The following is a 25,957-nucleotide window of genomic DNA, read 5'->3' as shown; positions in this document are numbered from 1 at the left end:
CCCAGCCCCGCCCCGCCCTCCGGGCAGCGCCCACCTTTCTTTTTGTCAGCAGCCTCTCTCTCAGCCGGCCGCCCACCCCCAGACAGGCGGAAGGAGCCCTCCCGGGCGAAGCTGGTGCGGCTGGCGTCAAAGGCAGCCGTGACTCCGCACTCCTTCTCCCGCCGCTGTTTCCGCTCTAGGCAGGCCGCAAACGCACACCCCACTGCGTGGCTCAGCCTCTCGCCCTGTGGGAAGAGGTTGGGGCAGGATTAGCGACGTTGTGCAGTGCAGACCGGACGCCGGGAGCCCCGGGGTCCAGCAGCTGGATGCTGGGTGACTCCGGCTGAGTCCCTTCACCTCTCTGGGCCTCAGTGCACATCTGCAAAATGAGGGACAAAAGACAGAGACAAGAGTGTAATACTGTATGGCTCCATTTTTTTTTTAAAGATTTTTTTTGATATGGACCATTTTTTTTAAAGTCTTTATTGAATTTGCTACAATATTGCCTCTGTTTTATGTTTTGGTTTTTTGGCCGCAAGGCATGCGGGATCCCAACTCCCCAACCAGGGATCAAACCCACACTCCCCGGCATTGGAAGGTGAAGTCTTAACCACTGGACTGCCAGGGAAATCCCTGGATGGCTCCACTTATATGAAGTTACAGAATGGGCAAAACTAATCTCTGGTGAAAAACTTCAGAACGGTGGTTGTTTCTTAGGGGTGGGCATAGGGACTGACTGAGAAGGAGTATGAGGGGACAGTCTGGGGTGGTGGCAATGTTCTACATCTTGATGGGGGGGGTTGGGTTATACACGTGTATACAGTTGTCAAAACCCAGCAAATGTACACTTAAGGGTTGTGGTCAGCATGTATTTCGCTTCAAAAGAAAAAGAGCTGGAGACAAGTATGAATTCTACTTAATAGTATGCATGCTGAAGTGTCTGGGGGAAGTATTCTGATGTCTGCGACTTTGAAATGCATCCAAAAATAAGATGGAGAGATAAGTGATATAGTAAGCCCAGACAAATGTTAATGGCAGGATCTGGGTGGGGGGTGTCCAGGTGACTGGTGACTGTACAAGTCTTTCGACTTTGCTGCATGCTTGAAAATATTTTGTAGTAAAGTATTGGGGGTAAAAACAACAACCCCTGTTTCTTGAGTGCCTACTTGAGAGACGCCAAGGCCAGAGAGCCTGGGATTGATGCTGGCTTCCCACTTCCCAGCTATGTCATCTCAAGAAAATCACTTCCCAGTACCCATGTCTCCTCATTTGTAAAATGGGGGCTCTAACAGCACCCACTTCACAGGGTTGTTGCAGGAATTAGGTGAACAAATATATGCAAGGCATGCAGCACAAAGCCAGGCACAGGGAAACTCACATATGTGTCAGCGGAAATCTTGTGTAGCCCCGGGCTGAGCCCTGATTTGCATCCTTTTATGGAATCCTCACAACAGTGCCAGGAGGTGGACAATCTTATGAACCCATTTGACAGATGAAGAAATTAAGGTTCAGTCAACATGCCCATTATAACAAGTGAGTGGCAGAGTTGGGATTCTAATGAGGTATGTCTGACTTCTGTTCCCTAAACAAGATGCTCAGCCACCTCTTAAAGTTGAACTTGGGGACAAAAATCCTCAACAAAATGCTAGCAATCTGAACCCAGCAGAATATTAAAAGAATCAAGTGAGATTTATTCCAGGAATGCAAGGTTGGTTTAACGTATGAAAATCAATCAACCACATTAATAGAATGAAGAAAAATCCCCACATGATCATCTCGATTCTCACAGAAAAGGCATTTGACAAAATCCAGCACCCTTTCATGATAAAACACTCAACAAAATTGGACTAGAAGGGAACTTCCTCAACCTTATAAAGGACATTTGTGAAAAAACTCACAGGACTTCCCTGGTGGCACAGTGGTTAAGAATCTGCCTGCCAGTGCAGGGGACACGGGTTCAAGCCTTGGTCTGGGAAAAACCCACATGCTGTGGAGCAACTGAGCCCGTGTGCCACAACTACTGAGCCTGCGCTCTAGCGCCCACGGACCACAACTACTGAGCCCGCGTGCCACAACTACTGAAGCCCGTGTACCACAACGAAGAGGAGCCCCCGCTTGCCATAACTAGAGAAAGCCTGGGCACGGCAACAAAGACCCAATGCAGCCAAAAATAAAATATAAATAAATTTATTAAAAAAAGAAAAACTCACAGTTAACATTATCCTCAATGGTAAAAGACAAAGCTTTTCCCTAAGATCAGGAACAAGACAAGAATGCCATTTTCATCATTTCTATTCAACACTCTATTGGAAGTTCTAGGCAGAGTAACTGGACAACAAAAAGAAATAAAAGGCATCCATGTTGGAAAAACAGAAGTAAAATTACCTCTGTTTGCAGATGGCATGATCGTGTATGTTGAACATCAAAAAGGATCCACAGTGCAAATAAATAAATTCAGCAAAGTTGCAGGATACAAAATGAACACACAAAAAAATCAGTTATATCTATATACACAAACAGCAAACAATCCAAAAATGAAATTAAGACAATACCATCTAAAATAATAAAATGGTTGGGAATAAATTTAACCAAGGAAGTAAAAGACATACATATTGAAAACTACACAACACTTTTGAAAGAAATTAAAGAAGACCTAAATAAATGGAAGTACGTTCCGTGTTCATTGATTGGAAGACTAATATTGCTAAGAGGGCAATATTTCCCAAAATGTTCTGCAGATTGAATTCAATCCCTTTCAAAATCCCAATGGTCTCTTGCATAAATGGAAAAGCTGACCCTGAAATTCATATGGAATTGCAAGGGACCCAGGACAGCCAAAACAATTTTGAAAAAGAATAAAATAGAATAACTCACACTTTCCAATTTAAAAACTTACTCCAAAGCTAAAGTAATCAAAACGGTGTGATACGGGACTTCCCTGGTGGCTCAGTGGTTAAGAATCCGCCTGCCAATGCAGAGGACACGGGTTCAAGCCTTGGTCTGGGAAGATCCCACATGCCGTGGAGCAACTAAGCCTGTGCGCCACAACTACTGAGCCAGAGTGCCACAACTACTGAAGCCCATGCGCCTAGAGCCCGTGCTCCGCAGCAAGAGAAGCCACCGCAATGAGAAGCCTGAGCACCGCAACAAAGAGTTGCCCCCACTCGCCGCAACCACAGAAAGCCCGCGCGCAGCAACGAAGACCCAACGCAGCCAAAAACAAACAAATAAATAAATAAAACAAAAAAAACCAGTGTGATACTAGCATAAGGAGAGACATATAGACCAACGAAACATAACTGAGAGCTCAGACATAGACCCGCACATCTGCGGTCAATTGATTTTCAATAAGGTGCCAAGACCATTCAATGAAGGAAGAATAGTCTCTTTATCAAATGGTGCTAGAACAACTGGATACAGTATGCACGTGAAAAAAAAATGAAGGTGGACTCTTACCTCACACCATTTACAAAAATTAACTCAAAATGTATCAGAGACCTAGATATAAGAGCTAAAACTGTAAAACTCTTAGAATGAGACATGAGGTAAATCTCTACAACCTTGGATTTGGCAATGAATTCTTAGATATGACACCAAAAGCAGGAATAACAAAAAAAATTGATAAATTGAACTTCATCAAAATGTGTACATTTGCACATCAAAGGACACTATCAAGAAAGTGAAAAGATGGGGCTTCCCTGGCAGTGCAGTGGTTAAGAGTCTGTGCTTGCAATGCAGGGGGCACAGGTTCAATCCCTGGTCGGGGAACTAGGATCCCACATGCCACGGGGCCAAAAAAAAAAAAAGAAAGTGAAAAGACAACCCACAGAATGGGGGAAAAGTTTTGCAAATCACGTAACTGATAAGCATCTAGTATCCAGAATATATAAAGAGCTCTTACAACTTAATGGTAAAAAGACAAACAACCCAATTAAAAATGGGTAAAGGATTTGAATAGATATTTCTCTGGAAAAGATATACAAATGGCCAATAAGCACAGGAAAAGATGCTCCACATCATTAGTCATTACGACATACAAGTCAAAACCACAATGAGATACCACTCACACCTACAGGATGGTTAGAATAAAAAAAATAAAAAAAAAAAAAGTGTTGGGGCTTCCCTGGTGGCGCAGTGGCTGAGAGTCCGCCTGCCGATGCAGAGGACACAGGTTCGTGCCCCGGTCCGGGAAGATCCCACGTGCTGCGGAGCGGCTGGGCCCGTGAGCCATGGCCGCTGAGCCTGCGCGTCTGGAGCCTGTGCTCCGCAACGGGAGAGGCCACAACAGTGAGAGGCCCGCGTACCACAAAAAAAAAAAAAAAAAAAGTGTTGGCAAGGTTGTGGAGAAACTGGAACCCTCATACATTGCAAGTGGGAATGTAAAATGGTGTCGCCACCAAGGAAAACAACTTGGCAATTACTCAAAAACTTAAACATACTATATGACCCAGCAATTCCACTCCCAGGTATATACCCATAAGAATTAAAAACAGGTATTCAAACAAATACTTGCATATAAATGTCCAGAGAAGCACTATTCATAATAGCCCAAAGGTGGGAACAACCCAATGTCCATCAATGGATGGATAAGTAAGCAAAATGTGGTATATCCATACGAATATTATTCAGCCATATAAGGGGAGTAAGTACTGATACGATGCTACGACATGGATGAACCTTGAAAACATTATGCTAAGTGAAAGAAGCTGGTCACTAAAGGCCAATAGGTCACAAAAGGGCAATATACACCTCCCCAAAGAGCAGAGGGTGTGCCCCTCTTCATGCCTCCCTCCTTTACGTAGTTGGGATGAAGATGTGAAGGCTGGAGCACGCACATTCATCTTGGATCATGGAGTGGAAGCCATACTCCAGCATAGCAACGAGCTAAAAGGAGCCATGGCCCTTGAGTGGAGAGGAGTCACACCAACGCCGTGCTGCCTGCCTGGGGACGTCTTTCACATGAGACACAAATTCCTATTTCACCGAAATCACTGGTATCTGAGGGTTTTCTGTCACAAGCCTCAGAATCCTGTGAGAATGCTTCTCAGAAGACAGTCCATTTGTCTCTTTCATCAGATTCTCAGAGGGGATCTTGACGTCCCCCTCCCCCCAAAAAATATAAAGAACCACAGGCAAAATGAATCGACTCTGAAGGAAGGGTGGGTACCCTGGGGGGTGTTGTTTCAGAAGGGCCCAAGGGGGCTGCTTGGGGGCAGGAAACTACAGCTTGACTTGGGTGAGGTTTAAAAATAAGCAAAAATTCACGGAGCTGTGCCTGGGCCATCTGCGCATGTTACTGTATGTGTATGCTCCTCAATGAGAAAAGTTAGAGAAACATGAAGAACTACCGATAACAAGGAGGATGATGAGAACTAATGTCTTCCTGAGTGCTTCCTATATGCCAGGCATTGTTCCAAATACTCTGTATCAACCCCCTCAAGTCTCACAATAATCCTCTAAGTTATGGGCTGTGAATACACTCCCTTTTCCAGATGAGGTCATGGAGAGGAGAGGTAAGGTGAGTGACTCACCTGACACCACACAGCGGGCTGGGGTTGGGCGTGGGACACCAGGGCATGGGAGACAGTCAGCTGGCTTTGGGCTTTGGTGATACTCACGGAGTCCTTGAGCGCCAGGAAACAGTGGCAGATCCAGCGGCGGGTGGTCCCATCGCGGCAGATATAGGAGAAAGCCTTGTCCAGGTTGCGGTCAGGAGCACAGAAGGAGACCTTTTCGATGGTCTGGTCTACCAGCAGGTCCTGGGAGGCACCAGGGAGGCCAGGAAAGGCATGTGTACTGTTTTTCATGTATTCACTTAATATTCCCTTTGTGTCTGCTCTATATCCTGTCCTGAACGGGGTGGGGATCCTGCACTTGTTGAAACAGCTGTGGGCCCTGCTCACATGGGGCTCCCAGTTTAGTGCAGGAATCAGACTCATCACCAGATGGAGACTGGCCAGAGTCACAGCCACGCTGTAATGAGGGAGGCACAGGCAGGGGGCTCAGGGCTGGGATCGGGGAGGCTCAGGGCCTTTCGGGAGCAAGAAGACGTGCCTGACCCAAGTTGGACGGGAGTCAGGCAAAGCTTGCTGGAGGGTGTCAATCCTGTTCAGTCATTAACCTAACTGTCTTCGTGCGCTGGCTGTGTCCTCGGGCAGTGTCTGTGCTAGGGGCAGGGAATTCAATGGTGCGCAAACAGATACCCGATCCCGGCCCACGGTACTCCCATCTGGCCAGGTAGATGGACAATAAACACATAACAGCTAACATTCGTTGATCGGAACACTTCTGCTGTACCAGGCATAGTTTTAAACTATTTGCATATACTTTCTCATTTAATGGTTGGGTCCATTTTTATCCCCATTTTTGCAGATGAGGCAAGCGAGGCACGGAAGGGTTAAATCTCATACCCCTCATGCCCAGGGTCACCCAGCTGGTAAGTGGGTGAGCTGGGATGCGAGCTGAGGTCGCTGCTCTACGGTCTGTGCTCTCACCCACAATCCATGCTAGTTCACAAATAGCCACAGGACTCAATCCTGAATTATGACTGTGAGAGGTGCCAACATGTTACAGGAACACACGGCTGAGTCTAGAAGGTCCCTGAGGGAGGGACATCCTAGAGGTGGGTGAGAAGGAGTCCCTAGCCCCATTCGAGCAGGGTGAAGAGAGGGGCCCACTGGTGCCCACTCCCAGGCCCACGGGCCCCCTACCTTGGTCTTGTCATCAACCACCCGGAGCCCATCGGCTGACACCCACAGGACAGACTTCACAGACTTCCGGCCCATCTGGAGTGGAGGAGGAGGACAGAGGGTGTGGTCAGGGCTGGCTCTTCTGCTCTGACCTTGCCCCCTCCCTGCTCCAGCCTCTCACTCACCGCCTTCAACTTCTTCACAGCATCTTCACACACGTGCATCCCCCGGGACTCCTCCACCTCCACGTGGCCCAGGTACTTGGTGCGAAGGGGATGGGAGAGCATGAAACAAGCAGAGTAATCAATCATTCCTAGTGCTCACTGCGCCGCTGCGATGCATCACACAATGTCCTAAGCACATCATATGAATTAACTCATTTGCTCTTTTTTTTTTTTTTTTTTTTTTGCGGTACGCGGGCCTCTCACTGTTGTGGCCTCTCCCGTTGCGGAGCACAGGCTCCGGACGCGCAGGCTCAGCGGCCATGGCTCACGGGCCCAGCCTCTCCGCGGCATGTGGGATCTTCCCGGACCGGGGCACGAACCCGTGTCCCCTTCATCGGCAAGCGGACTCTCAACCACTGTGCCACCAAGGAAGCCCAACTCATTTACTCTTTACCTCAACTTTGCAAGGTGGGGACCTTTTTTTTTTTCTTGGCCGCGCCACATGGCTTGTGGGATCTTAGTTCCCCTACCAGGGATGGAACCCATGCCCCCCTGCAGTGGAAGCACAAAGTCTTAACCACTGGACTGCCAGGGAAGTCTGGGCACCCCATTCTTATCCCAGATATACAGGTGAGAAAACTGAAGCACAGCATGGAGTAATGATTCCCACCCTGCCTCTATCCTTGGCCTTTAACACATCCCTGGTGTCCTTCTGAGTGCCAGCGTCTGCATCTGCGCCTGAGGACTGGCCCCAGGCAATGACTGATAGGAGCTGGGGTACACACGCCCCAGCTCCCTCACCCCGTGGGTGGGATGGCTCGATTTCCCACAGTTCCCTAGTGGCGTCAAGCTCAGTTGCTCACAGCTATAGTTTAGTAAGACACCCTTTACTGGCTGCCTTCCCTTCCTCACTCTCACCAGCATTTCCTGCACCTCCCAACAGCCCCTCCCTCGCAAGGTCCGCTTCTAGGGGAAGGGAAAACAAGGTGGGAGGGGGGCGCTGTGACCATCGTCTGTTGTCACCCAACCAGGAAGGGAATGAGTGGAGAATTGAACCTGAATCCTGCTGTCTCTCTTATAAATTTTCGTGTGCGTTGTAAAGGGTCGTGGTGGTCTAAACCAGAACGCACTTAACAGTAGAGGGCTTTGCAAATGCTACAGAATTTCTGTGACCTCCCAGTGCCCCCCTGGAATCTGTGAGCTCCCACAGAATAGCGTGACTCCAGGCGGGACGCCCCCCCACCAACCCCAGCTAATATTTTCCTGGCACAAGAGAATGGGTCTTGGTTTCTAATCCCAACTTTAAAGGACTCGGGCGGTGCGGTCCTGCTTCTGCAGGATCCGCAGTTATTCGGGGCTGTGAAGTCTCTTGGGTCTCAGCCACTTCACCGGGCAACAGACAACAGACACTGGACACGCACAGCGAACAGCTCGCACACCGCCGCAGCCCCGCCCACACGAGCCCCGCCCACTCACCCTGACCGGGAAGCTGCACGTGCCCTTGCGCACCGCGTCCTCGTCTGCCTGCCACTGGTGTGGGCGCGATGCCTCAGGCACGTAGGCTGGTTTCCGCCGCCGCAGGCTCTGGCGTAGCTTGTTCATGGTGCCCGCCCCGTCTGCTGACAGAAGACAGGGGTGCGAGTCAAGGGTCAGAGGCATGGGGCTCAAGGTGGGGGGAAATAGGGCTCAGGGAGCAAGGGGTCAGATAACATGGCAGTAGGGCTACAGGGTTAGGGGGTCACTGGGTCAGAGGACATGACATCCAGGGAACATAGACTAGCAGCAGTTAGGGGATACCGACAAAGGGGGCAACTGGAAGGCAGGGGAGTGGGAGAGTCGGCAGTGGGGATTCAGAAGACATGGGGCTAAGAGGCAGGGAGGTCTGGGATGTGTGCGTCGTGAGTCACAGCTTTTAGGGGTCTGGAGATTCGGGATGTGACAGTCAAGAGGCATGATGATCCAAAGTAATGGGAAGTTAAGGCAGTGGAGGACATTGGGGTTAGAGGGCATAGCAGTCAGGGGTCACGAGGTCAGGGGTTTTAGGGGTACAAGGTCAGGGGATGAGGTGGTCAGAGGGCACAGGAGTTGAGACTTGCATGGGTCCGATGTGGGGGACTCAGAAGGTCCAGGGATTGCGGTTCAGAGCCCAGGCCAGAGGGTGCTGGGGACAGGGGTGGGTCTCTGCAACTCTGAGATACAGCCCCTCTGACAAATGTGTCTGTTCTAAGGCAGAGGCCCCTGGGGAGGCGTGCACCTGCGATGTCAGAGGTAGGGATGGAGGTGGTGGCCAGTCACTAAGACAGCCTTTGCTGGCTGAGAAGCCATACTGAGTCCCAGGAGGAGTGTGAGGGGACACCTAGGACAGAGCACCAACAGATGAGGCTCCGCCTGTGTGTGCAAGCAAGTGTGCAGCTGGTGTGTTCGTTTTTTTTTTTTTTTGGCCTCACTGTGTGGCTTGCAGGATCTTAGTTCCCCGACCAGGGATCGAACCCGTGCCCTCGGTAGTGAAAGCGCGGAGTCCCAACCACTGGACCACTAGGCAATTCCCTGGTGTGTTCCTGAGTGTTGTGTGTGAGGGTGTCTAGTTCTGAGCAGGCACCTATTGTCTGTGAAGGCTGTACGGAAGGACACAGGTCTGAGAATGGTTGTTGATGAGAGTATGTGTCTGTGAATGCTGTCTGTGAGGGGATGTCTGTGTCCAAGAGTGTGGCCGTCGTCTGTGAGTGTAGGTCCCTGAAGCTTGTGGCTGAAGAGTAGCTATGTGTGAGAGTGGTGGTGAGTGTGTGTCAGGGAATGTTGCCTGTGAGGATGGGTCTGTGTTTGAGCATGAAGCTGCTGTCTTTGAAAGGGTGTGTCCGTGACTGTTGTCTTTGAAGCTGTGTGTCTGTGTGAAGATGTGGCTATTGTCTTTGATGACCACTGCACATGACACTGTGTGTCTGTGAGAGTTACCCAAGATACCACATCTGTCCAAGAGTGCAGCTGTTGGTGGTGAGGCTGTGTGTCTGTGGCTGTTGTTTGTGAGGGTGTGTCTGGGTCAGATAAGGTGGGTGTTGTTGCAGAGAATGTGGGTCCGTGAGTGTTGTTCTGGGGGTGTGTCTGTATGCAACCGTACATCTGTGAGGGTGTGTGAGGACGTGAGGTTGTCATCTTTGAGAGTGTGTTTGTGTTATTTGTGAGGGTGTGATGGTGTGAGAATGTGGCTGTTGTCTATGAGAGTGCTGAGTGTTATTTGTGAGACTGTGTCTGTGTGCAAAAGTATAGCTGTTTTTTGCATCCCTTGAGAGTCCCTGTATCTGGTGAGTGTCTGTGCTCACCTGTGAGGGAGTCTGGCTGTTGTCTAGGATTGTGTCTGTATGTTTGTGTGACCGTGAACCTATGGGTGTGGGGATGTTGGTGCGTGCCTGAGTGTCCAAGTGTGTGTGTGTGTGTGTGTGTGTGTGTGTGAGAGACCTAATCTAGGTGGGTGTGTCTGTGAACGAGGTCACTGAGTGTGCCAGGAAGTCATTTGGGGGTGTCCACTTGTGAGTGTGATTAAGCCTGTGTGACCGCAGGGACAGTTCCTTTGGCTATGTGAGGCAGACCCACCCAGTCACTCAGCCTTCGCCCTGTCCCCAGCTGGCCACTCACCTGGCTCCGTCCTGGAGGTTTCAGGGGGCCCCAGGGCCCCACAGGGGGCAGGGGGCAGATGCTGCTCTGGCCTCCTGGGTCCGCCCTGCCCAGGGGAGGGAGGAAAAGTTGAGAAGCTGGCTTGGGATAGGGCGCAGTCCCCTACCTCACCCCCTCTCTGGACATCAGCCAACCCCCCTTCATCTCAGGATCTCTGATGAGAGCCCTGGTTGTCATAGCAACTGTTACTAAGGCAATCAGCCACCTGGTTGCAAGGGCCCAGGAACAAGTGGGTGTGTTTCGGGAGCATCTGCTGGGGATGTCCTGGCCTCAGGAGGCTGTCTGTACCCAAGGGGATGGTGTGAAGGGGGTGGCCTGCCCTCTAGACACATGTCCAGGGCTGCACACACACATACAGTCACATGTGTACATGTAACTCTGGTCCCCAATTGTCTCTAGAACCTGGTCACAGCTCTGCACAATTACACACAGAGACAACCACAGTGACACACACTGGATCACGCAGAAACACGTCAACAGTCACAGCCACTGTAAATACCTGGCTACATATCCAAGTTCACAGACATACAGTCTCTGCTACAGACCATTTGTCCACAGGTATGTAGAGTCCCAGGCTGCCCAGGCACTGCCACAAACGTCTGGTCATATCAGTAACTGGTATTTTGTCACTTCTCTTTTCTCTGCCACATACAAAGAGCTGGGTCCGGGCACACCCACTGGGGCAGCCCATGGCCAACCAATGACAGTTGTTTCCTCGGGCACCCAACCAAGATACTCACAGACCCACCCATGTAGAATCACACCCCGCAGGAGGTCACCTATTAGCTCTGAGGCACACACACTTGTCACATACAGCTCCCTTGCTGCCTGCTGACATCTGGTCAGGGATGCATGCAGACATACTGACACACATTTGGTCATACCGAGTCACACCCAGCCACAGCCACATGTGTTTAATCATCGACCAGCACACAGCTGCACAAGGACACTCAACCCCAACTGTATCAGTCACACCAACACACCTTTTTGGTCACACACTGTCACACAGCCATACATCCCAGTCGTAGAGGCACACATTTGGTCATGGTATCAGCCACACGTATATGGATGGTTCTCCATACCCAAGCACACACACAGACCTCGATGGCCACGGCCCATGCATTAGAGAGAAATGGGCACACAAACTCGGGACATGCATACAACCATCCAGAGACAGTTCTCCCCAAGGACGGACACACTCAGACACAGCCAGACAGTCAGTGGCTCAGAGTCACAGCCATACGCATTTCAGAAACGGTCATGTATGCAAAGTCCCACAGCATGAGTGTCCACGTTACCCAGCCATATATCACGGTCATGGTACCTATTTCACAGTTACCCACCATCCCACACCCAGCTGTACCATGTCAGACCATCACAGAGAAACACACGGTCTCTCTTCCTGCAAACATGTAAGTCACACCGACAAGTATGGGGCCAGATACGATCACAGCCCCATGTGGAGAGACACATAATATCTCACACACAGAGGCATCAGCACACAATTTCCATTACACACACACAAGCAAACAGTCAGGTATGTGCTTAGAAATCCAGTGACCCAGACAGAGCATTTATAGCTGCGTTTACACAGAAGACACAGTTCCGGATAGAGTCATGTGTGGAGTCAGGAGACAGTCACTCTGTCACCAAATCACACAGATTCAAACATAAGCCACCCAGCACGCATACGGGGACACCCACCCACCCACCCCAAACAGCCACACAGCTACAGACACACACTCTTACAGACCATGACACAGACACAAGTATATAGAGTCACCCAGCGTCACAGACATGCAGGTCACACACAAATACAGAAGCCACAGTCACATACACATCCCCCCACACACACACACAATCACCGGTGCCACCACACACAGACACACCTATAGTTTGAGTCACATGCAGTGAAATAACCCACTATTAATAGTCTGTCAGGGTTTCAGACTCCAAGTCAAATACATAACCCAAATCACAGGTACACAACTATAAATGCACAGAATCACTCAGTATCAACACACAGACCTAGATGTAGTCATTTATACAATTCCGGCCACACACATAGATGTGGCTTTGAACACACAACCGCAAACATACAAGTCACAGTGCCAGCACACAACCTGTCACATAAGCACAGTGTGACTTCATATACGATGGCAGTCACACACCTAAAGTTGCAGGTACAGTTGTGTGTCATGCAAGCACATGTGTGACACATATAAAATCAGAGACACAGTCACAAACATTCGAAGTCATTAGGACAGTCGCACATGGACATAGAGTCATAGACACAACTCCACTTATAGTCACAACTCCACCCACATCTTCAGTCAGCCACACACATGCCCAACCCCATACTCAACAGATACACTGTCACATACCCAGTTAGAGTTACCAAGGTACATACATGGGGTCACAAAAGACATAAAGACACAACCACATAGTCACAACCATGCACACACTCAAACACAGACAGACTGAAAAGTATAGGGTTCTGCACAGTGAGCGAGCAGCTGTCATATACACATACACAGCCACACAAATGCTGGGGTCACATACAGAGACACAATCACAGACGCTATCGGACACAACCACAAGCACGAAACACACGATTCCTCAGAGTCACCAGCTGCAGCTCACACACATACACACACAGGCAGCCACAGTTACAAAAACACAGGGTCACACTCTTAGCCACCTCCCCATCGCTTGCTTCCCCGCTTCCACCCAGGTACCACACACAAAGCCATCATCACCGCAGACGCTGCAGACAGACAGGGCTGCACCAGGTCCCTGGGGAGCCGCCCCCTGGCCCAGCCTGAATCCTGGAGCCTGGGGGGCCAGAACCGGATGGGGAGGAGGTGCATTGTCTGTGCGCGGGGCCCCTCCCAGACAGCTGGGCAGCCCCTGGGACAAAGAGGGTGGCCCAGGAGACCTGTGCCCTGGGACCCTTGACCAAGTCTTTTTGTGTGTGGGGTTGCCTGAAATTCCCCTTATTTTATTCAGGCTTGGGGGGGATAGAGTCCCAGGCACAGAGACCTTGTTTTGAGAAGGGTCTGTTCCTGGGACGCCGCCCAAGCATGGGGGGATGCTGTGCCCCGGACGCCTCTGAGGCCTGGGGACGCACTGTGCCAGGAATCCCCCCGGGCCTTGGCTTGGTAGGGAAGCTGTGGGGGCCCGGGGACCCCATTCTCAAGACCTTGCCTAGAGGGCTGCTGTGAGAGAGCCCCTCAGGCCGGTAGGGGTTAAGGATTGCGTCTGGTCTGGAATCCCCTCTTAGAGGCCTTGACTTCATAAGGAGGTTGCGTCCCAGACCCCATCCCCAAAATCTTGCTTAGGGGGTTGTACCTAGAATCTGTCCCCCTGTCCTTGATTTTTTTGAGGGGGAGGTCTGTGTCTGGGATCCGTATCTCCAGAGCCTTGGCAAGACAAGGCCTGTGCCCGAGACCCCTGTCTCCCAAGATCTGGCTTGGAAGGGAGCCGATTCCTGGACCCCCACCCGGGACCACCCTCCCCAGCCTTGGCACCCTCTCTCCATCCGGGCGCCGCGGCCGCCTCCCACCCTCCGCCACATCAGCAGCGGCGCCGCCCCCGACCCGAGCCCCCTTCTCCCGCCCTTCTCACGCTGGCCGCCGCGCTGCGGGACATCCAGGGCTCCGGCGCCCCCGCCTCCCGCGGCCCCGGCTGGGCCCGGATCCCCGAGTGCTGCTGCTGCTGCTGTGGCGGCGGCGGCAGCTCGGTCTGACGCGGGCCGGGGCCGGGGGCAGGGGTATGGTGCGGGATGCAAGCTCGCTATCCTGCTCCGCTCCCGGGAGGATTCCGTTCCAGGGGCGGGGGAGCGCCCCTCCCGCTTCGGCTCCCCGCCCCAGCCCCGCCGCCTGCTGGATATGCAAAGAGACCCCGCCCCTTGACCAGTGGCCACGCCTATACGCAACCACGACTCCGCCTCCTCCGGTGTGGCCACCGCCCTGCCACGCCCACTGGCCAGTCCTGGGCTGAGCACGCACGTGAATCTCGCTGACACGTTCCCCTAGGTCCATCCAGGCGTGGGCTCCCTTCCCCTCCGTGACCCCTGATCTCAGATCCCCTTAAGTTCCGCGTCCGAAAGATTTGCTTCGGGAGGCGCCTCGCGGTCCCTCATCCCCAAATCTTCCAGCTAACCCCACGGTTCTCCCAGCCCAGCGGGGGCGGGCAGAAGCGGTGACGAGGCACTTTTGCCAGGAGAGGGGGAATGAACAGACCCCGGCGTCCTGGTGCGCGATCGGTTCAGCTTTGGGGGCGGGGGCGCCAGGCTGGGACCGGGGAGCGGTTCTGGCCGCCCAAGTGCCCCCGCACCCGCCCAATCCTGTGGGTTTGGCAAAGCAGCTGGCAGGGGCATTAAGGCCCATTAGCAAAAGCGAGGTTGCTGGGAGCCGAGTGGAGGGAGCCAGGAGGCTGGGAGGTGGTGTGTGTGTTGTGGCGGAGCCGGGGGGTGGGGGTGGGGGTGGGGGTGGGAGGCCTTCTCAGCTGCCACAGCCTTCGGAGCAGGTGGTCAGCACGTGCGGAAGGGGCAGGGTGGGGGGTAGGGAAAGGGGAGAAGGAGGGTCCCCGCAACAGATGGCCCAGGCAGGACTGGGGCTTTCAGACAACAGGGTAGGAGGGGGGCTGGCCATCTGCACCTGGAGGCAGCCTGCGAGCTCCTCTCCCTCCCGCCTCAGCGCAGAGAAAAGAGCTGGGGGAAGGGGAGGGCCACTTTTATTAGGACCAAAGATTCAAACACCGGCCACATCTGGGGGAGACCTGACGCAGAGGTCAGGGGCTCCCCGTCTAGGTGAGTCTGATCTCCACAATGGCAGTGCGGAGGGGCCTAAGGCTCTCTCACATGTTGGCAGACATAAATTAATAGCTGGGTGGAGTTCCTGGATGCTCCCTTTGGAGTGGGGAGAGCAGGATACGGGGCTATGAAGCTGGAGTTCCCTAGTCCCAAGCCCAAGGTGGGTCCCCAGACCTGCAGCAGAGAGGGAAGGAGGCCTCAGAGCAGGGGATGGCCTGCTATGGGGCTGGAATCCCGAGATGGAGTCTCTGAGGGGTTGGAGCAGACATCCCTCTGGTTAGGAGGCTTCGGGCAGTGGCTATGCCTGGCGACTGGCCCAGTAGCGGTGGTAGGTGTCCTGGAAGAGGTCCCGGCAGGCGATGTGGGCATGGAGGCGGGCACAGGCCAGGAAAGCCCCCGCCAGCTTTCTGTGCAGGGCATAGGTCTCTTCAGGCGGTGGGCGAAGCCGGTGCTGCAGCAGCACAGGGATGAGGCCCTGCACACGGCGGGCAGTATCACCCGCTCCAAAGTCGTAGGGGCCCTGGGTGGCGAAGGGCTCCCCCAGGATCATCACGGCCTCCACGTGGGCGTCCGAGAATGCCTAGGGGTCGGGGAAACCAGAGGCAACCAGTGTGGACATACAGCCCTCCATTCCCCCAGAGTCTCTAGTATAAACACAAGCCCCCAACTCCCCAAAGAGTAATAGGCAGCCTCCACTCCTTCCAGAGCCCCTAAGTGACAAGCAGCCCCCTACTCCTCCCAAAAGAAAGGTCCCTTCCTGTCCTCTCAGGGCCTCCAGTAGACAAATAGCCCTCACTCTCTCTAGAACAGAGAAGCAGCCTCTGTTCCCCGACCCCTCCGTATCCACCAGCAGTCCCCCATTCCTCCCTCTAGAACAGATAAGTGGTGCCCATTTTCTCAGGATTCCTGATTAGCCAAGCAGCTCCCATTCCCTCATGCTCCCCAGAACCCCCAGTACAGATAAGCAGCCCCCCTTAGAGTTCCTCACTCATCCACAGTTTCCCCAGTAGAGAGAAGCAGCTCCCCACTCCCCCCAAGAGACACCAGCCCCTACTCTCCCAACCTTGGTCTCAAAGCCTGTGAGAAATTTGAGGTCTCGTGATTTCTGCAGGACCCGGTCTCTATCTCCGTTGGCTGCAGCCATCACCACCTGGGGAGACGGATGTGGGCACAGGGTCAGAGGGATTCAAGGAGGGGTCTGGAGGTGGGAGCTAGAAGCTGGGCCCTGCCAGTACCCACTTCTGTTCTCATCTACCTAAGCCCTCTCACCTAGAAGTCTCTCCTTCCCCACCTTACCCCTGTCTGTGTCTCTCTCAAGACTGTTCCAGAGCCTGGGGGCTGCAGTGGTCAGGTGTTCTGCCCACCTGGCTGGGAAGGCAGAGCCTGCCTGGAAACTACCACAGTGAAACAGCACAGAGGAAAGCAGATGTAAGTGGTACCCATGGGTCCAAACACTTAATTGGGCAAGTATGTGATCATGACCCAGAACTGCCTCTGAGGTTGCCATCTCTGTGATCACCTGGTTGATGTCTATTGATGCCTGGTTCCTGCCCTGGACTTGGAGCCCCAGGAAGGCAGGGATCCCGGCTGGGTTTAGTCCCAAGTGGTGCTCACTAAGGAGGCCTTTGGTGAAAAACCCTTGTTTAGCAAATCAGTGTTTGGAGCTAAGCAGCTCTCCAGCCACGCAGGATGGGCAGGAGTTGAGGGCACATGGACAGACAGAAGTGGGAGCCAGCCTGCTTGGGCTCCATCCCAGCTCTGCCACTTGCTGGCTGACTCTGGGGCAAGTCGCTTTGCTTTTTGGGCCTCTGCTTTCTCATCTGTGAAGTGGGGATGATGAAAGCATCTTCCTTGCCAGGTTCTTGGAGGATGAAGGAGGTCTATCTGTGGAGTGCTTCGCACGGTGCCCGCGTGTAGGAAAGGCCATAAATATTATGAGCTACTATTACTATTAAGAGGTGAATAGGAGGGCCCCTACTTCACAGACAAGGAAACAGGCTCCGAGTGAGGAATAGCAAGGAGAGGAGGGGAACTGGGACAAACCCTTCACCACTGAGCTGCCCCTTCTCGGGAGGAAGGGGAATACAGGATTAAATCTGGCGGTCCTGTTCCGTCCCAGCTCCCCCTGCCCCAGCCTGTCTGGCCATCTGTCACGCCTGTGGTCCTTGGGGGGTCCATGTGACAGGCCTTTCTTAAACTGGAAAAGGCTGGGGAGGCGGCAGGAGGGCCGTGCTGAACAGGCCTGTGGTGGGGAGGGGCAGGGGATGTCCCAACTACCCAGAGAGGCCTCGGCTTTGTGCCTCGAGTGGCCTGCAGAGAGGGCCCCAAGGAGCCTCTGTGTGTGTGGGGGGGGGGGTGTTACCAATTCCTTCTCGTCCCCATCTAAAGGGTGGCCCCACCATCCCCCAGTCCTCAGGTCAGAACCCCCTCCAACCCCCACCCGCCCAGGCTCCCGGCCTGTCTTAAAAGACCACTCCTTATTCAGGAATTTCCAAATTCTATGTCCCTCCCCTGCTCCAGTCCCTTCCACGGCTCCCCAGGGCACCCGAATAAAGTACAAGGTGCAAAGCATGGCTTCAGAGACCCAGCGTGACTGGGCTGCAGCCTCACTGCTGGCTCCTGCTCTGTCCCCACCTGCCTGCCCAGTCCAAACGTGAACTTCCCTTTGGTCCTCTAGGACCTTACTACTCGGAGTGCGGTCCCTGTACAAGTAGCTTTGGCGTCACCTGGGAGCAGGTTAGAAAGGCAGCATCTTAAGCCTAACTCCAGACCGGAACCTGCATTTTAACACGATCCTGGGGGGGGGGTGGTTCTCGTGCACATTAACGTTTGAGAAGTGCTGCTCTAGTCGGAATATCCTTTTCCACCCCTTGGCCTTTGCCCACGTTATCTGTCTGGAGTACCCTCCTAGTTTCTTCCTGATTGGTCTCCTCATCCCTCAGGTCTCAACTCTGATGTCTTCTCCTCCAGGAAGCCCTCCCTGACCCCCTAGGTCAGGCCAGGATCCTCATCCGGTCTCCCTCAGTCCCCCGTGATTCTCCCATCCCAGCCCTGACCACTCTGGTCCTTTCTGTCTGTCCCCCTACTGGACTGTGAGTTTTGTGAAGGCAGAGACCTGGACTGCATTGGTCACTGTTGTCCCCAGTATCATCTAGAATAGGACTAGGCACAGAGGGGGGTCAGAGAACGTTTGAATTGATGACCCAGTGACTAGAAGACCTGGGTTGAGGGGCTTCCCTTGTGGTGCAGTGGTTAAGAATCCGCCTGCCAATGCAGGGGACACGGGTTCAAGCCCTGGTCCGGGAAGATCCCACATGCCACGGAGCAACTAAACCTGTGGGCCACAACTACTGAGCCTGTGCACCACAACTACTGAAGCCCATGCACCTAGAGCCCATGCTCCGCAACAAAGAGTAGCCCCTGCTCGCCACAACTAGAGAAAGCCCTCATGCAGCAATGAACTCAACGCAACCAAAAAAAAAGGAAGACCCAGGTCGAATGTCCAATCTCAACAAATTAATGAGATGGTGTTTTCTGTGGGCTCTGAGACAAATCAACCTCTGTGGGTGGGAAGGATGGGCAACATAAAGTGAGGAAACACTTCTCAAAGAGGGAACTGCTCACTAGGGAGCAGCTGGAGGGGAGGTATGTGAGCACAAGGCTGGACACCAAGGCCCTGGACAGCATCGGGTGTGGGGTGACAGGCTGGCCATCGTGGGCCTTTCTCTTAAGAGGCAGCTAGAGAGGGGCTGGGAACATGGGCTGTGTAACCAGACTCCCTGAGTTACAATCCCAGGTCTGCTGTGACCTCGGGCAAGTGACTTAACGTCTCAGAGCCCCAGTTACTTCCTCTGTAAAATGGGGTTAAAAATGGTCCTCACCTCATAGAGTTGCTTTCTGGTTCAGATCGGCTACCACGTGTACAGCACTTAAAACGGTGCCTGACATAATATTAAGTGCTTGGTATTTGTTAGCTGCTATTAGTATCACTATTATTTATTTCTTCATTCCAGATACTGTGTTTCTCCTTCTCTACAAGCCTTACTATCTGGCTTGAGGCTCGACCCTTCAGAGACTCCAGGATTGGGGGAACTCACCTCGATATAATGGTCTGTGAATTCAGTCCCAAATTCCCGGCTTGCACCAAAGTCCAGCAAGATCACCTGGAAATGAAGGATGGTGAAAGGGACACTGGGAGTCCACCAGTGCTCCCCAGTGTCTATGGGGGTGCCAGGGTCTGTCCTTCTCTCCCCACACGCTGCCCCTCCTGCCCAAGTCCCCGCCCAGCTGCCTCCCCTGGGCTCCTGGCTTCCGGTCTCCACACATCAATCCACCCCCACGTGAAGCTGAAGGGACCTGGTTTTTATTTTTGGGGTCCTAGTTGTTTTTATAATAACATGTTTTAGGCTCAGAAAAAAAAATCTGGAGAATAATAAAATATATGGGAAAGTAAAACCAACACCCACAAATCCTACCACCCAGTTTAAAATATAAAATACTACCAATCTAAGTGGGGCCTGATCCTACCTCCCCCCATCCCCACCCTCTCTTCCAGGGTCACCACTTTCCTGAAATTATTTTTATTATTAAATTGTTTCCTGAAATTCCCATGCATGTGTTGCTATGTTTTCTATACATATGTGGATCCATGAACAAAACATACTAATGTTTTGCATATTTTAAAACGTCATTTAAATGGTATTTATAATAGTTATGCTGCAAGTTCTTTGTGTTCGACATGATTTTGCAATTCATCCCCATCGCTCTAGCTCATTCATTTCTTCACCGCCGTGTAAGATTTTGTTGCATGAGTATATCATAGTTATCTGCTTGATGGGCACTGTGGTTATTTCTAGGTTTTGCTATTAGAAGCAGTACTCGCAGATGTAGAGAACAAACGTATGGATACCAAGGGGGGAAAGGGGCGGGGTGGGTTGGGGTGAGGTGGGGAGGTGGTGGTGGGATGAACTGGGAGATTGGGATTGACATCTATACACTAATATGTATACAACAGATAACTAATAAGAACCTGCTGTATAAAAAAATAAATAACATAAAATTCAAAAAAAAGGGACTTCCCTGGTCGCGCAGTGGTTAAGAATCTGCCTGCTAATGCAGGGGACACGGGTTCGATCCCTGGTCCGGGAAGATCCCACATGCCGCGGAGCAACTAAACCCGTGTGCCACAACTACTGAGCCTGCGCTCTAGAGCCCATGAGACACAACTACTGAGCCCATGCACCACAACTGCTGAAGCCCATGCGCCTAGAACCCGTGCTCCGCAACAGGAGAAGCCCGCGCACCACAACGAAGACCCAACGCAGCCAAAAATTAATTAATTAATTATTAATTTTAAAAATTTAAAATAAGTAAATAAAATAAAGAATGTAGATAAAATGAACCAAATAAAGTTGAAATGTTTAAAAAACGGCAAAAAAAAAAAGCAGCACCACATGAACATGTGTGTAAGTTTCTCTACAACAGTGGAGTTCAAACTGTTTATCATAGCCCACAGCAAGAAGTGACGATTAGGGGCTTCCCTGGGGGTGCAGTGGTTAAGAATCCACCTACCAATGCAGGGGACACAGGTTCAAGCCCTGGGCCAGGAAGATCCCACATGCTGCGGAGCAACTAAGCCCGTGTGCCACAACTACTGAGCCTGCGCTCTAGAGCCCACGCGCCACAACTACTGAGCCCACGTGCTGCAACTACTGAAGCCCACGTGCCTGGTGTCCATGCTCTGCAACAAGAGAAGCCACCGCAGTGAGAAGCCCACCCACCGCAACGAAGAGTAGCCCCCGCTCGCCACAACTAGAGAAACCCCGCGCGCAGCAACGAAGACCCAATGTGGCCAAAAATAAATAAATAAATAAAATAAAGTTATATAAAAAAAAAAAGAAATGCAGATTGTCCTGGGCACCAGTGCACATGCACATATAAACATAAAACAAAAGTGTCCTGAAATAATATGCATCCCTCCCATCTGCAACACATTCTATCCTTTTAAAACAAAAACTGCTGTTGAGCCCCAGTAAATTGACGTCAGGCCTCTTATCACCACACCGGAGGAAGGAAAACACCCCCCCTGGGGCGCGAGCCTTGGAGGGATGCAGGCTGTCTGTGCACTTGGGGGGAAGAGGGTGTCAAGGGACTGAGGCTGGACTAAGTGGGGTCATGTCACACTCACCACAGGGCTCACTTGATCCTGAGGGCGTTGGAAGCTGTAGAAGGGACAGCTTGGCCAGACTGTGTCTTAGAAAGACCCCTCTGGGGACAGAACGCCACAGACCACTTTGGAGAGCCACTTAGCAACCATGCACGCTGAGAGTTTTTCAGTCCCAACTGTCACCCCCAGGCCTTTGGACAGCCTGTGTCCTTTGCCAAGTATGCTCCTCCCTGCTCCTTAGATGGCTGTCCTTCTCTTGTCTTTCTGCTTTCACCTTCCTTGACCCCACCCACTCCAGGCAGGGTCAGCCACTTTTCCTGGCTTCCCACCGCCCCCTGTGCCTCCCCCATCACTGGCCCCTCGCCTGTGCTTCCTCATCAAGGGATTAACTACAGGTCACACTTTCTGGTGATGGGTCCCTGCATTGGACTGGGAACTCTGGGAAGGCAAGGATCAGGTTGTCTTGGCATCATTTTCAAGAGACAGTAGGTGCTTGGTGTGTTCTAAATGAATGATGGGTGTGGTAATGATGACTGTCTTGCAAAAGTGGTGCTCCCTCTTCTCCACTGCCACTAGGAAGCCACTGCCTAGCCAGGGACTCCATTTCCCAGCATCCCCTGCATCTAGACTAGCCCCATGACCAGTTCTTATCGGTGGAATGGTGAAGGGAACGATGGGTCACTTCCAGCCAAAGCAGTTAGACAGTGGGTTACCCTCTCAACCTCGCTTTCCCCTTGCACTGGAAGGAGAGCCATTCAAGTCCTAGGGGATGGCACACTCACAAAAGGGAAGGAGCCTGGGTCCCTGACTCACTGCATGGAGGAGGGCCACTCCAGCCTGTTACATGGGTAATCGACTACTACTGTGTTGAGCTACTGCCATATTGGGAAATACCTGTTACAGCAGCTAATGTACCCTGACACACAAGGAACCAACCTGGTGGCTGGAGGCATCATACAGGAAGTTGGCCCAGTTGGGGTCCGTCTGCATGAATCGGAACTCAAACAGCTCCCGAAGACAAAGCCTCAGGAGCTGGAAGCAGATCTGGGGTGGGAAGGAGGAGTAACAGACATCTCAGAGCCATGTGCCCCTGTAAAGCCTTCTGAGGCCTGGAGAGGGACCATGGGTCTGGGTTGCCCTGTCAGCTGTGCCCCAGAGCAGCACCCTCCCTACTGTCCCATGAGCCCCATGTACCTGGTTCCGGATGTCCTGGCTCAAGCCCTGGCACTGGTCCAGCGGGACCCCTCCAGCCAGCTCCATGCCCAGCACCCGCGTCGTGCACAGCTCCTGAATAACAGCTGGCACCCGAAAGAAGGGGTCGTCTGCCAACAGCTGCCTGGGGCAGATGGGAGGGGCGGGGATGGGACTTCACACTTCAGGCCCCTGTGGCCCTGCTCGAGGCCTCCCCCTCCTCTGAGGAGTCTTCCATGAACAGTCTTTGTCTTGCCTTTCCTCCTGCCCTTCTCTTTCCTGTCTGTCTGGAGTGATGGCCAATACCTGGTTGGATGGACATTCATTCAGACATTTCATTCATTCACTCATTCACCAAATATCTCCATGGCACCCACTCTGTGTCTGCCCCTAAGCTGGGTGCTGCTGGAGACCCAATTACCACCTCCCTTCCGGAAACACTTCTCTGTTGGTTGCCCCGGGATGAACTCAGTGTATTAATTAAGCTTGGTGAGCATGACTTTCTCATCAACTTATCAATTAATCCATCCAAAAAACAGTCACTCGTATACAAATCTCCGAGTCCACAGTGATGCTCACTGGCCACTCCTTGGAGTCATTATTCTGAACGCTGGCTAATAAAGGAAAGGACCTTTCTCGGTGCCCATCCCTGTGCTGGATGATGCTGGGTGACAGAGCAGTAGATGAGCCCCAGGCGTGACCCCCCCACACACAGCAGAGACTACACTCTAACAAACAGGCCAATAATAGATTGAGATAGGTGTGTCAATGGAAGATGTGGGAGGCAAAGAATATGAGCGAGCCCTCTGGTTGGGGACCTGGGGGATGGCTGGAGTTGGGGGGTGGGGGGACAGGGAGATGGGGAGGAGCCGGGGAAATGAGAAATGATGTGGGTTTTATCCTAACAGCACTGGGAAATCCCGTGAGGTGGTGGTCTCCCCAGATCCCACACTGGAGTGCTCTGTCCCAGCCCACCTGACACTCTCCATCTCCAGGTCCTGCTTTGGGGACTTTTATTTTTGTCCTTGTTTATCAGATCTCTGACATTTGATCTGCTCCTCAGAGGGCAGGACTCTGCTGAGCATTCAGTCAGCACAATTCCCTTTTATCCTCACTCCCCCTGAGGAGGGCGCTCTCCTAAGGCCACTGGGCAGATTAAGGCCACCCAGCCTGTTAAGGGCTGACCCAGGCCTGGATCCTGACTGGATCCCATATCTGAGCCCATGCCCCTAACCATTGCCTTCTACTGCCCTTTCTCTGGCTTCGTATCTACAGAGCCGGGCTCAGTAAACGTGTGGGCCATGCTCCACGCTGTGGAAGGTCTCACTGAGGTGTAATTAATTGCCGCTTATCATGACGCCGCTAAGATACAACCACCGTTCCATGTGGCTGTAGTTCATTCCCTTCTGATGCTGTACGGATTGTGCTGACGAACATACCGTGACTTATCTATCCACCCTGTTGGATGAATCTGATAGATTTGGGTTGTTTCCAGTCTGGGGCTGTTGCGGCTCTGAGTATTCTCGAAGTCTGATGGTGTGTACTGGCATTAAGGGTCACTGGAGTATTTAGCCAGGAGGGCAACTGTTGGGTTGGATGTGAACACTGAGGCTTGATGATGCCCAACCATTCTCCAAAATGCTTGTATCAATTCCTCCCTCTGTCCACAGTGTACAAAGGATGCCCTGGAGCCCCGTTCTCTCCAACTCTTGACACAGACAGACTGCTTCATCTCTATTAGTCCGGTGAGTGTAACGGTATCTCGTGTGACGGACTGCCTGTTGACAAGTCTGTCTCCCCCATCAGACTGCAGTGGTTCTGCGTCCCATTTGACAGATGAGAAAGTAGAGACATTTAGAGAGAAGTGACCTGCCTAAGCTCACAGAGGACACAGGGTGTGAACGAAGTAATGAGTGAAGGCATGGATGGATGAACAAATGAAGAGAAAGAGTCTGCCAGCCCTACCCCAGGGCTCCAGCTGCCGGAGGCTGTGAGGGCATCCACCTCCCTCTCAGCCCCGGAGGGAAGCTGGAGGGAGGAAGAGGGCCTCCAGGGGCCTGTAGGGGCCTCAGCTCACCTGAAGTTCTCGGCACAAGCCGCCTCACGACGGTAGTCACATTCCAAAGCCAGCTCCTGCTGCAAGGCCTGCAGGCTCTGCTCTGCAAACAGGCCTGAGGGGCGGCAGCCGTGTCAGACAGGGAAGGCCACAGCCTGCCCCTCGCCCCCTGCCCGACCCCTCAGGCTCCCACTCAGGGATGTCTTCTCTTGCCAGTCGTGCCTCTCACTCTGTCCCTGTCTCACCGTCCCTCACCCCGTCCACTCCATGCCTTTTACCCGCACTGTCTGGCCACACACTCCCCCTGTCCTTCACACAACTGCGGGCTCCACGGAAGCCTCTCTGCTCGGGTCTCTTTCTCAGGCACACACAGCGGTCCTTAGGCCCCTATCATAGTCACATCTGCCGCCTATTCTCTGTCCATTTTTCTTTCTTAAAAATATTTTGGCCGCACCTCGTGGCATGTGGGATCTTAGTTCCCATCTTAGTTCCCTGACCAGGGATCGAACCTGGGCTCCCTGCAGTGGCAGCGTGGAGTCCTAACCACTGGACCGCCAGGGAAGTCCCTCTCTGTCCTTTTTTTCATACTCTCTCACACTGCTCTCAGTGTCTCTGAAGCTTACTTCTGGGCCTGACTCCCTCCCTCTCTCCTCTCTCTCTCTTCCTTGCTCGCTCTCTCGTGCGCGCGCGCACACACACACACCTCTGCTCCATCTCCCCCAGGCACTGTCTCACATGCTGTGACACACACACGAGGTCCCACTTACGCTCCCTTCCTGTTTCTGTGGTTCTTTCTCAGGCCTCCAGTCCCTCTCCACACACCCCCTGTGTGTCTGTTTCTGGATTTCTGTCTGGGCTCCTGTTGGCATCTCTGAGTTTGTCTTTTTCTCACACGCCCATACTACTCTGGGCTTTCCCCGCCGTGGTGTCCCTTTGTTCTGTCTCAAACACGCAGACTGAGGCATTCACTCAGGCTCACACACACAAGGGCACACCCTGCCCCAGCTGGCCCTCCACCTCCCCCCGCCCCCCCCCATCTAGCCCCGCTTTCCCTCTTCAGGGCGACCCTCCCACAGTCAGGGTGGATTGCGCGCCTCACCCTCCGGCACGGCCACGCTTATCTTGAGCACCGCCAGCAGGTTCTGGATGTCGCTCTGGATGCTCTGGGCGACGCCTGGATACTGGGAGGGGAGGAGGGGAGGAGGATGGGAGTCACCCCTCTGGGGC

General features: G+C 52.8%; 2 protein-coding genes across 8 annotated transcripts in view; both read right to left on the bottom strand.

Annotated features, from left to right (window-relative positions):
• NUMBL (NUMB like endocytic adaptor protein) overlaps positions 1–14,680 on the bottom strand; it is a 34,748-nt gene extending 20,068 nt beyond the window's left edge. Inside the window, exons 1-7 of one of the 2 annotated variants that reach the window (XM_022585614.3) lie at positions 14,129–14,680; positions 10,463–10,547; positions 8,309–8,448; positions 6,854–6,928; positions 6,690–6,764; positions 5,598–5,738; positions 35–224 (exon numbers count right to left, since the gene is read on the bottom strand). In XM_022585614.3, the coding sequence (XP_022441322.1) occupies positions 35–224; positions 5,598–5,738; positions 6,690–6,764; positions 6,854–6,928; positions 8,309–8,448; positions 10,463–10,547; positions 14,129–14,152 (730 nt within the window). In that variant the 5' untranslated portion in view covers positions 14,153–14,680. Of the gene's footprint in view, positions 1–34; positions 225–5,597; positions 5,739–6,689; positions 6,765–6,853; positions 6,929–8,308; positions 8,452–10,462; positions 10,548–14,128 lie in introns of both variants that reach the window. The other variant, XM_022585613.3, reaches the window with a different exon arrangement.
• Positions 14,681–15,206: 526 nt separating this feature from the next.
• The window catches only part of COQ8B (coenzyme Q8B), a 21,251-nt gene continuing 10,500 nt past the window's right edge, over positions 15,207–25,957 (bottom strand). For 4 of the 6 annotated variants that reach the window (XM_089902817.1, XM_022585611.3, XM_022585612.3 and 1 more), the window contains 7 exons: positions 25,830–25,911; positions 24,752–24,845; positions 22,678–22,819; positions 22,420–22,527; positions 19,415–19,480; positions 16,381–16,467; positions 15,208–15,897 (listed from right to left, as the gene is read on the bottom strand). In XM_089902817.1, coding sequence (XP_089758943.1) covers positions 15,616–15,897; positions 16,381–16,467; positions 19,415–19,480; positions 22,420–22,527; positions 22,678–22,819; positions 24,752–24,845; positions 25,830–25,911 — 861 coding nt within the window. In that variant the 3' untranslated portion in view covers positions 15,208–15,615. Of the gene's footprint in view, positions 15,898–16,380; positions 16,468–19,414; positions 19,481–22,419; positions 22,528–22,677; positions 22,820–24,751; positions 24,846–25,829; positions 25,912–25,957 lie in introns of all 6 variants that reach the window. The other 2 variants (XM_089902819.1, XM_089902818.1) reach the window with 2 other exon arrangements.

This window comes from Delphinapterus leucas, chromosome 20 (genome assembly GCF_059928025.1).
Source record: "Delphinapterus leucas isolate spDelLeu-1000000601 "Yukka" chromosome 20, BTC_Dleu_Yukka2, whole genome shotgun sequence".
NCBI classification, from domain to species: Eukaryota; Metazoa; Chordata; class Mammalia; order Artiodactyla; family Monodontidae; genus Delphinapterus; species Delphinapterus leucas.
This window is presented reverse-complemented; position numbering and strand designations above follow the sequence as displayed.